General features: G+C 37.9%; 1 protein-coding gene across 2 annotated transcripts in view; it reads left to right on the forward strand.

Annotated features, from left to right (window-relative positions):
- lrig1 (leucine-rich repeats and immunoglobulin-like domains 1) overlaps nt 1-12,173 on the forward strand; it is a 124,153-nt gene that overhangs the window by 58,165 nt on the left and 53,815 nt on the right. For both annotated transcript variants that reach the window (XM_069937111.1, XM_069937112.1), the window contains 2 exons: nt 3,404-3,475; nt 7,569-7,643. In XM_069937111.1, the coding sequence (XP_069793212.1) occupies nt 3,404-3,475; nt 7,569-7,643 (147 nt within the window). The remainder of the gene's footprint in view (nt 1-3,403; nt 3,476-7,568; nt 7,644-12,173) is intronic.

Below are 12,173 nucleotides of genomic sequence, written 5' to 3' on the forward strand. Positions count from 1 at the left end.
ATTTACCAGTCAATCCCAAAGCTCTCGAGGTATGAAACAGGTGCTGCATCATCATACTGCCCCAAGCATTAGCAAGCTAGCAGAAAACATATTTTGCATGGGGAATTAGTGTATTGCTGACTATATTTTTCTTTCCATTAATTATATTTTGACCCTTGTTGAAAAATGTATTGAGTCACCATTGCAGAATATCAGGGGGATTAGTGTTAACTTTTCTCGTTGCATACCTGTGGCAACATTATTGGTGATTTGCTGATGTGGTTGGTTTAATGCCAAGACTTTCATGAGCAAAAGTTAATCTTTTCATTGCCAGTCCCTTTGATGTGGTTGGAAAGCTCCTTCTGCCTTATCTTTTCTTTCTCCTTGTTCAGATTGAGCAAGAACTTTATCACTGCACCTGTTCCTGCATTGTGATACATTGCTGTCCTTGAGATGATCAGAGAGTAACTTTGCTGGAAGAAGGAACAATTAATCCTTTAATCTGATAGTGGAGTGAAACAGCCAATACAAGATTAAAATCTGGTCACTAATTCTGATTTTATAGTCCAAGTCTCAGTAACAATAGATTCATTTAAGATTGGGTACTGGTGCATAAAATGCTGCTTTTCTAGTTTTCGAGTTGCAGGATAATTTTGTTTCGGGATAGTGAAATTCTCCCAATTCATGCATTTCTTTTTATTTCAAAGGATTTTGTATCTTGTTCTAAATGACAGACCATTTTGCATTTAATTAGTGTTATCTTCAAATGCAATTTGACCAAATCCCTCTGAGTGAATGTATAACTCAGTTGGACAAATATGTTTTTGGCTTTCAAATTATGGCTTTAAATCCACACACCTGGGGATTTCTGGGCAAAATGTTAGTAATAAAGAGGTTTTTAAGGAACCTTTCAGGGACAAAATAAGCTATCATGTGGGTAAGTGTTAATTGAGGAGAGCCAAATGCCCCCAATGCCTTGAATCTAAACTGTGTTTAAATCTCTTCATTATTTTGCCCTTCTTCCTTTTCTAGTCTCTGGTGGAGTAACAACTTTTCTTTATTTGCAACTGTTTCCTAATTTATCTGTTTGGAATGCTCCTCATAAACAGGAAACTGCTGATGCTGGAATCTGGAGTAAATAAACAAGCTGCTGGATGAACTTGTCAGGTCAGGCAGCATTTACGGAGGAAAAGATATGGCTGACATTTTGGGTGAAAATCCTTCATCAGTCATCCATCAGAGTTAACATTTCAGGACAAAGACCAGTCTTGATGCAGGGTCTTGATCTAAAATGTTGACCACTGCTTTGCCTCCACAGTTACTATCTGACTACCTGAGTTCTTTCAGTCACCTGCTTTCGCTTCATTTTCCTAACTGCTCCACTGCCATTTTGCATTCTTGGGCTTTACTTGTATTCTCATCTTTGGCACAAACTTTAGTTACTCTTCCAGATGTTTTTAGTTCTATTTTCATTTAACTCAAGTCCCTCCATAATGTTTGGATCAAAGACACTTTTTTCCTTTATTTTCCCCTGTGCTCCATAGTTTAAAATTTGTTATCAAATAATTCCCATGTGAATAAAGTGCACTTTCCAGATTTTATTCAAGATTATTTGTGTACATGTAGAAAATAGAGCATTTTTAAAAAATAGTTCCCCCATTTCAGGGAACCATAATGTTTGGGACATTTGGCTTCTCAGGTGTTTGTGAGTACTCGGTTATGTTTAATTGCTTCATTGGTGCAGATATAAGACAGCTAGGCTTGCTTCTAAGCTTTTGTTCACCTTTGGAGTCTATAGTTACCATTTTTCAACATGAAGGCCACATTTGTGCCAATGAAAGTCAAAGAAGCCATTATGAGGGTGAAAAACAAGATTAAAACAGTAGGAGACATCACCCAAACCTTAGGATTTCTAAAAAAAACATTTTGGAATATCATTAAGAAGAAAGAGTGTATTGGTAAACTCATTTAATCGCCAAGGGACTGGTAGGCCAAGGAAAACCTCCACTTCTGATGACAGAAAGATTCTCATCATAATGAAGAAAAATCCCCAAATGTCTGACTGACAGATCAGAAACTCTTCAGGAGGTGGGTGTGGATATGTCAATGACTTCTGTCCACAAAAGACTTCATGAACAGAATTACAGAGGTTACTCTGCAAAATGAAAACCATGAGCTAGCCACAGAAAGAGGATGGCCAGATTACTATTTGCGAAGAAGTTTTTAAGAGTGTGCAGATTTCTGGAAAAATCTCTTGTCGACATACAACACTAAGATTAACCTGTAACCAGAGTGATGGCGAGAGCAAAGTGTGAAGGCGTAAAGGAACTGCGCAAGATCCAAAACCTACCACCTCACTTGTGAAACATGTTTGTGGGGGTATTACGGCATGTATGCTGCCACATCTTGATGATGTAACTGCTGATGGCAATAGCAACATGGATTTTGAGATGCATAGAAACATCTTATCTGCTCAAGTTTGAGAAAATGCCTCAAAACTCATTGAATGGTGCTTCATCCTACAGTAAGACAGTGATCCCAAATATACTGCTAAAGCAACAAAGGAGTTTTTCAAAGCTAAAAACTGGAAAATTCTTGAATGGCCAAGTCATATGCCCGATGAAAATCCAATTAAGCATGCCTTCCATATTCTGAAGAGAAAACTTAAGGGGACAAGCCCCCAAAACAAGCAGGAGCTGAAGGTGGCTCCAGCAGAGGCCTGGCAGAGCATCAGCAGATAAGATGCTCAGCACTTGAGGATGTCTGTGAATCAGCAGTCATTGCATGTAAGGGATATGCAATAAAGTACGAAACATGACCATTATAATATGCCATTGCTATGTCCCAAATATTATGGTACACTGAAATGAGGAGACTATGTATAAAAAGTGCTGTAATTTCCACATGGTCGAACCATAATGACTAGAAATATTTAGAATAAAATCTGGAAAATGTGCACTTTAAATCACATGTGAATTATTTAATAACAAATTTAAAACTGTAGAGCATGGAATAACAAATGAAAAAAGTGTCTTTGACCCAAACATTATTGAGGGCATTGTACATATTGAAGTGAAAAATCTTGATTTTTCTTTTCCTATATTTTAAAGTTAGTTAGCAAATGCATTTGCGAGCAGTTCTAATACTACAGAAGTTAATATAACTGTTTTGAGCCCAAAATTGCTAATTTAAAATGTAGCTTTATTAGGAATAAATTGCATGCTTCTGGTGAAAACCTCAGTTACTAAAATGTGTCAAGAATGATCTGTTGACGTAAGTTGCCAGGTTTTCACAAGGATGGTGTCTTTCTCCATAACTTGCACAGTAAAATGCCATTTTGCTAGTGATGTATTAGCAGTAAAATTAGCATATTTCATCTTGGCCAAAAAAAAATAAATCTGATTTGCACATGCTTCTTCTGCAGGAATTTGAGTTACAATAAACTGGCCTCAATCGATCCCACTGTTTTCATAAATACGGAGAATCTTCGTGAAGTGTAAGTACATGTGAACTCTTAAAGTTACAAAACTAACTGTTGACGTGCGAATATTTCAAAGGAGTTGTATGTTGAAAATGTAATGATTTTGATTTTGCTTTGCTAAACGTCTATCTGTTGTGTCGACCTAAATAAATCTATGCCTTCCCTCCTTCACATATCCCTTGGGCCCTCAATTTTTCTTGCATTCTTGTTCCTATCTCAGAGACTTAAATGCATCAGCCAATTACCATTACCTCTATCAGTGTATTCTTGGAAAAAAACCTATTTTTCTCCAAATGTTTCCTCTACTCACCTGCCTTGAAGTCGCCAAGTATTAGCCATTGCCACCCTGGGAATAGGTTCTGGCTGTTTACTGTATCTACACCTATCATAATCTTTAAAAAATTTTTTTAATTTAAAATTTTTTTAATTTAAATGTTCAGCATGGTAACAGGCCATTTAGGCCCAGGAGTCTGTGCCGCCTCATCTACACCCCTGGTACGTTTTGAATTGTAGGAGAAAACCGGAACCCCCCAGGAAAAATCCACACAGACATGGGGAAAACGTACAAACTCCTTACAGGCAGTGCAGAATTCAAACCCCAGTTTTGATTGCTGGCTCTGTAAAGGTGTTGTGCTAACTGCTAAGCCAACCATGCTGTATAACTATCATGTCCACCTCTATTAAATCACCTCTCATTCTTCCTCTTCAAAGAGAAAAGCAAGTCCCTTAGTTAACCTTGCCTCATTAGTCAAGTTCTCTAGTCAAGGCAGGATTTTGGTAAATTTCCACTGCACCCTCTTTAAAGCTTCCACATCTTTCCTATGATGTTGTGACCAGAACTGATTTTATAATACTTGGTCATACCAGAATTTTAGAACTGTGACATTACCTCATGGTTCCTGAATGCAATTTTCCAACAAATGTCAACTTGCATGGTAAATTTGAGATATTGAATTACTTTTACCATAAGATTAAGAAAATAAGAAATAGGAGCAGGAATAGGTCATTTGTCCCTTCGAGCCTGCTCTGCCATTCAATAAGATCATGGCCAATCTGATGATGACTCTTCTCCACCTACCTGCCTTCTCCCCACATCTTTTAATTTCCTCTACCATTTAAAAAAAAAATATCTAGCCTTGTCTTAAATATATTTACTGAGATAGCCTCCACTGCTTCAATGGGTAGCGAATTCTATAGATTCACCAACCTTTGGGAAAAGAAGTTCCTCCTCATCTAAATCTACTCCCCTGAATCCTGAGGCCTTGTCCCGTAGTTCTAGTCTCCCCCACCAATGGAATCAACTTGCCTACCTCTATCTTATCCATCTCTGTCACAATTTTGTATGTTTCTATGATTCCCCACTCATCCAAATTCCAGTGAGTACAGTCCCAGATAAGCAAATCTCTCCTCATAGGCTAACCCCCTATCTCTGGAATAAATCTGGTGAACTTCCTCTGCACTACCTCCAAAGCCAGTATATGCTTCCTTAAGGAAGGAGATCAGAACTGCACACAGTACTCCAGGAGTGGCCTCATCAGTACCTTGTATAGTTGAAGCATAACCTCCCTGTTCCTAAATTCAATCCCTATAACAATGAAGGGTAACATCCCATTTGCCTGCTCCATCCACAAACCAACCTTTTGTGGTTCATGCACAAGCATTCCAAGTCCTTCTGCTTGGCAGCATGCTGTATTTACATGCTATTTAAATAATAATTATTCTGTTCTTCTGTGCTGCCAAGAATCCTACAACTAATCTTGTTCTCCACTTTAAATTCAATTTTACAAAGTGCAACAATTCACACTTTTGCAGATTGAATACCATCTGCCACTTCTGTGCCCAATTCTGCATCCTGTCTATATCTTGTTGTAACTTTCTGTGCTATCACAACACTTCCAAACTCTGTGTCATCTGCAAACTTGCTAACCTTCCCCTCCACTTTCTCATGCAAATAATTTATAAAAATCACAAAGAACAGGGGTCCCAGAACAGAGCCCTGTGGAGCACCACTGGTCACCAACCTCCAGGCAGTATATGTTCCATCTTCTACTACCACCTTCTGCCTTCTGAATCCACTGTTCCCACACCTCATAATTTTCTGGATAGACCTTCAAAGGGGAACCTGTATACATCATGTTCACCCTCATATGTCAGTTTGTTTAGTCCCCTCTTTGGAAAAACTCATTTAGGCTTGTGAGGCACATTCTGCCCCGTCATAAATTCATGCTGACCATCTCTCAAGATGTTGCTTCTTCAAATGCTCATAGATCCTGCCCTTAAAAATCTCCTCAATCGTTTACCCATCCATGATGTAAGACTTGCATTATCCTTATTACCTTTCTTGAACAAAATTTGACATCCTCCAGTCCTCTGGTACTACTCCTGTGACCAGAGAGGATGCGAAGGTCATCAACACCTCAGTAATTTCTTCCATTGGGTCCTGTAGAAACTTGGGGTATATTACATCTGGCCCTGGGGACTTGCCAATTGTAATGTTTTCAGAATGTCATTCTTAATCTTAACAGGCTCCAGCACATTTGCCTGCTTTTCATTGACATCATATATCAAGGCCCCTCTCCCTGGTGAACACTAAAGCAAAGTACTTGTTAAGAACCTGCCCTACTCTCCACCTCCAGGCACATTCCCCCTTTATCCCTGAACAGTCTACCCTCACTCAAGTTGTATCCTGTTTTTCATATTTGTGTCAAACACCTCAGATTTTACCGAAATCCTACTTGTCAAGGCCTTCTCGTGCCCTCTTGCAGTTGTTTCTTAAGTTCTTTTATAGTTCTCAAGAGCCCAGTCTGATTTTTTTTTCTCGACACTATAAGTACATTTCCTTCCTCTTGTTTAATGTTCCACCTCTTTTGTCAACCTTGCTTCCTTTACCCTTCTATCGTTCACCTATCTCAGTGAGACAAACCTATCCAGAACCCCTTACAAGTGGTTTCTGAACAACCCTCACCCAATACTTAGTCATATCACCTGTTCTATCCTTGTCTGTGGTTATGCTGAAGATCAGGGAGTTGTGGTTGTTATCTCCATAGTGTTCATCCACCGGGAAATCTGTTACCTGAGCAGATTCATTGCTTAGTACTAGATCCAGTATGGCCTCTCCTCCATTCTTATGATTTGCATGTCATGGTCTCCAAGCCTTGCCCATGCCTCCACACTTCCCTCCCCTTCCAGGCTTGTGCACGCCACACTGTCCCCTACCCCCACCATCTACTTTATAGATCCAGTGTGCCCTTTCCCCTTCCTTTCCAGCCCTTTTTCACACTCGACCTCCCCTTCTCTTCCAGGTCTTGCTTTTCCTCTCTCCTCCCCACCTCTTTCCTTCCAGTCCCTGTGTGCCCTTCCCACCCTTCCCCTGTCCTTCCACATCTCCTCTGTCATGCCAAATTGCCCTCCCCTTATCCTTTCAGTCTTTGTGCGCACCACACTACCTCTTACCCCTCTACCCCCTTCCTTTTCTAGGTCCTGTGCACTCTCTCTCCTCTCCCCTTCAAGATATTGCTGGCCCTCTCCTCTTCCCATCCTCTTCAAGGCTCGGCGCACCCTTCCCCCTTCTTTCCAGGATTTGTGCATGCACCTGCCCTCCTCTCTGGCATGAGAAAGTCGACAATTTTACTTAAAATATTTACTGTTTTTGTTCTGTTACATATTTAATAAACTGAGTTAATTTTCAAATATTTAATTAAAAGGCAGCATAAAAGTATTTTGTAGAATTAAAGTGAAGCACTTTTCATAAAACCGCGAGACAAGAGTTGAAAGCTGTTTGAACTTAATGCCAGATATCTGGATTATAAATACTGGTATATTTGTAGCTTTAAAATAATTTGCAAAATAGTTTGCAGAATGTTTGTAAATGTGGAATGGACTTAAAAAAAAGTTTATGATCTTTTTGAATAAAAGAACGAGAAGCTGAAGCTAAATGGTTAATTCCTGTTCCAGTAACACTTTCTGGCTGCCACTTTTTAATCCTTTCACCTGCTTTCCACCACTCCCCTCTGTGTTTTCATATGTGTGTGCACCCACACTCCACACAGTTATATTAGGTTAGTACTTGTTGTGAAATGTCACATTTTGTATTTGTTATCTTTTGTAGGCGGCTTGATCATAATGAATTAACTGTGATCCCGAAGATGGGACCTGCTTCAGGCCATCTGGTCTTTCTTTATCTGTAAGTAATTTCCAACAGTTCACATTTGCTATATTTTCTGAAATGTATCAGGTTCTGTGCTATATTTTCTGAAATGTATCAGGCCAGATATCATTCATGGAAAAAGAAAGCAAGCCACCTTTTCAAGTTGGCAATACTTTGGTTGGTTGGTTGGTTGAAGGTTTTTCTGATAAGCTTTTGACCTCAAGTGTTGGGCTCTGATTATTTTTCCGTGGATATTTGTTTTGTTTTTTTTTGTTAATTTTGTTTTGTTAATTTTTCAGTTTTAAAAAAATTGCATCATTGTATATGAAGTATTTTTAAACAGGAAATTAAATCCAGTTTCCTCTCTTTCATAGAAGATGTTTGCACTGATTCCTTTTGTACAGGATTTCAATGAACATTTGTATTCTTCCAGATAAATTTATTTTATTTGCATATTGTGTAATTGTTGTGCAAGGTAATTTTTGGTTATTTCAACAATGTAGTTTTGGGGTGAATTGATGAAACATAGAATTTTATTGTGTATTTCTTTACAACAATTATAAATCAATGTAGAAAATCTGAGAATGTGAGCGTCAGAAAGAAATATTAGTCAAGTCAATATGAGTATTTTGTGCTGCCATAGACTATAAATACCTTGAGGTTTGAATTGTGTGCTCAATTGAGTGCTCTCCAGCAGTTTATGGTGTACGCAAATATTGTTAACATTGAGCACATGTTTACTTGAAGTCGTAACTCCAGTTAAACTAAATCCCACATCGGCATGATAGTGTTGGCTCAATTATATGCACCATTGTTTACTTTTGGAAAAGTTTAACTCCATGAATTAACTAGGACTCCTCTGTAACAAATTATTGATCACAATACTGTGAGTACAGTTTGGAGATTGACTTGGAACAATTTTTAATTTCCATAGGCAGAACTGCCATTGACACACTTCCCAGTTTATCTATTTGGTCTCTGATTGTAGAATGACAAGTATTCATCTCCCTCTAAAGAGCTCTTGGTTAGGGACTGTATAGGGTTGTAATGTCAGGATTATTCCCTCTATTATATGTTGGAATATGTGGAGCCACAATAGGATATAGATTAATTGGGAAAGTGGGCAAGGGAATAGCAGATAGAATTTAACTTGGATAAATGCAAATTTGTACCATTTGGGAATTTGAGCCAGGGCAGGATTGACAGAACGGCAGAAAATTGGGGCATCATGCTACAGGGCACAAAAACATTGGTCAGGCTGCACTCAGCGTATTATGTGCAGTTCTGGTCCTTAGGAAGTACATGATTAACCAAGAGAGGGTGCAGATAAGATTCTCATTTATGGGAGGGCTTGAGTTCCAAAAGATGTCCTATTTTTCCTGAGGCAAAGGATCCTGAGACTTAATGGTGGTATTTAAAAAAAAAACTGAGAAATAGATAGGGTTGGTTTGATTCTTTTAGCAGTGTTGTCCAAAACTTGAGGGCATAGGTTTAAGATGATAGGAATGTTTAAAAGGGATCTGAATGATGCATTTTTTTCACACCATAGTTGGCATCTAAGATGAACTGCAAGAGGAAGTGGTGGAGGTAGGAAGAGTAACAACATTTAAGAGTCACTCGGACAGGTACTTAAATGATACAAAATTAACACAGGCAAAAGGAAATGGCATAGATAAGCATGATGTTTAGCACAGACATGGTGGGCTGAAAAGCCTTCTATGTTCTGCAACTTCATAACCCCTATTTTCAAAATAAAGATCCTCCAGCATCTCCTGTACCTGCCCCAACTATAAATATCCACGATAATCCTGGGGGGAAAAATTATCACTTTTTGTACCTCGGCATTCTTTTCTCAATGAAGCCACGTGATCTTCGCTTTGTTAGCAAAACATTCAACAATCTGGGGGGAAACCAGATGAATTAAAACCTTGGATTTGGCCAAAGTTGATGGTGTATTGTGAAGCATTGACTCTTGCCAATCTGATCAATAAGCTACCTACATCAAGCTCTTAGAACCATTGGAGAAGTACCATCAATGCTGTCTCCACATCATCCTTCAGATTCTTTCACAGGCAAAGTGAGCCAACTTCAGTATTCTCTCTCTCTGTGGCTTCAGTTGATGCTGAAAACCCACCATGCTGTTTGTTTTCCTATCACTAGACTTCAGCAAAAAAAAACCATTTCAAATTCCATTTTGTCAAGAAGAAATTATTCAAGTCTGCTTGGAAAAGTTGCAACATCCTTAACTCGTGGTATTTCTTAGCCCTTCTCCTGACCGATGACACAGAATACAGGTCTCACATTTGCTTTACCAGCCACTTTGGATCTAGTGGAAACACTTCCTTATTGACACTGAATATGGACATGGAAACATCTATTTTAAATAAGATGCTTATAACCTGAATGTGGGAACTGCATGTCACAAGTTAGAATTAGATTCTGAAAGTGACAGGACAGTGTTTCATTCTTGGAAATGTTTATTTCCTTCCATGGATTTTCATTTTAACATCTTGATCAAAATAATTTTGACTTGATGATTGGAAGCAATTTTATCCTTTTTGCAATATCGATTTTATCGGACATTTTAAAAGCTTTACTTGGAACTCTCAGGTTCTATCTTATCTTCATTCTTTCTCGAAATGGATCATTTTGTAAGTTTAATGTCTAACCCTGAAATGGGAGACATTTTTTTTGAACCTTTGATTTAAAACCCATCACAACTGTTGAAGACAAATACTTAAAAAGTTCTTCAATGTTTTACAAGGTTTCTTGATTTGGTTTTGTCACCAGTAACACTTGAATGTTCTGATAGTTGATGCATTCAAGTTTTATTGCAGTAGTTTTCAAACTTTTTTCTTTCCACCCACATACCACTTTAAGTATTCCCTATGCCATCGGTGCTCTGAAATTATTAAGGGATTGCTTGAGGTGGTAAGTGGGTGGAAAGAAAAAGTTTGGAAACCATAGTTTTAATTGTACCTCATTGATTTGTTATGTGCACAGTTCCATAACTCCAAAGGAAAGGGGCCAAAGACAATTTTTCTCAAGCAAAATATTTCAGAAACAAATTGGGTCTAGAACAGTGGTTCTTAACCTTCCCTCCCACTCACCTACCACCTTAAGCAATCCCTTACAGAGCACCGATGGTATGTGAATGGAAAGAAAAAGGTTGAGAAGCACTGTTTTATTGGGTACTTTTGAACACAAACAAGCCTTGCATTTCAAACATCTGGACTCTGATAAACTGTACCCCCAGGTTCAACCAAAAACTTTTGTGGACACCTGCCACATTATCATCACTATCTATGTAACAATATTAACAAAATAGTGATAATTTTATAGAAATATTTGAATGAAGGGATGAAGTGGAGATAAATTACAAGCCTCTTTCCTAAAACATGTTAGAATTATGGCTATTAATGATGCAAATGTTCTTCTCTAATGAATCCTGCAGTTGACTGGTTATGATGATGCCACTGCAGTTTTTAAAAAAAAATCTCCTGGGCCTTGAACTTTAGCAGTCCAAATTTAGAATTAAAGTAATTGGGAGAATTTAAAAAAACATTATCTCTTTCCAACGACGCTGTTCAATCTACTGAATAATTCGAGCATTTATCTGATTGCGGTAGTTAGTTTTCAGATTGCATGTGGTTGACAGATTACTAAACTCTGTTGGAAGCATCAACTTCTATTTTTAATGTCCATGTGGTCCTACATTATATCTGCACTGGGTTTCCACATCTTTCTTTTAGATGCCTGGTTCTTGGTGTTCATTCAAATGAAATATAGGCCTTGTAAAATTCCATAATCTTGCACGTTAATAAATTGCTACTGTTTTAAAGTATTTATTTAAGTAGGGATTCTGGTTTTAGAGTACTGCACAAAATATTTTTATTTCACCCTGGTTGCATAAGTGTTGCGATTTTTAATAGATCTGCTTGCAAACAGCATAACTGTAAAACAAAATGCAAAATGTTTCAAGTGGAACCAAGGTAGAATCAAAAGTGATTGACCTCCCTTTGGAGTATATTTATTTTAAATAAATTGTGTGATCAGTAGTTCAATCGACATCTTTTTACTTTCCCAATAATTTCCCAATACTTTCCAAATGTTCTTGTCAAGGATTAATGCAATACATTTAATTACTCCAGATGTGATTGGATCACACTTCAAACAAATTGATTTATAACTTGAATTAATTATTTTTATCAGGAAGGAAGTGGTCTCTCAATAAATTTAACATTTTCTCAAAATTCCCAAAGATGCAGTTTGATTTTGTTCATTGTGACTGTTAGCTTAATATTTTAGAATGTAGCACACATGATGTCATTATGTGGGGTACTGTATTCCGAAGTCAGGATATGATGCAGGTTGTTCTTTTAACCATATGTGGAGTACTGTGCGCAGTCGTTGCTCGCTGTAGGAAGTTACAAATGATGCTGAAGAGATTCACCAGGATATTGCTTGGATAACTATTATTTCTATAACTATGTGATATATAAATGATAACTATGTATAACTATTGCTAACGTTAATTGATGTTTTACAAACCGGTTACCACGTAGG

This window comes from Narcine bancroftii, chromosome 5, assembly GCF_036971445.1.
Source record: "Narcine bancroftii isolate sNarBan1 chromosome 5, sNarBan1.hap1, whole genome shotgun sequence".
NCBI lineage: Eukaryota > Metazoa > Chordata > Chondrichthyes > Torpediniformes > Narcinidae > Narcine > Narcine bancroftii.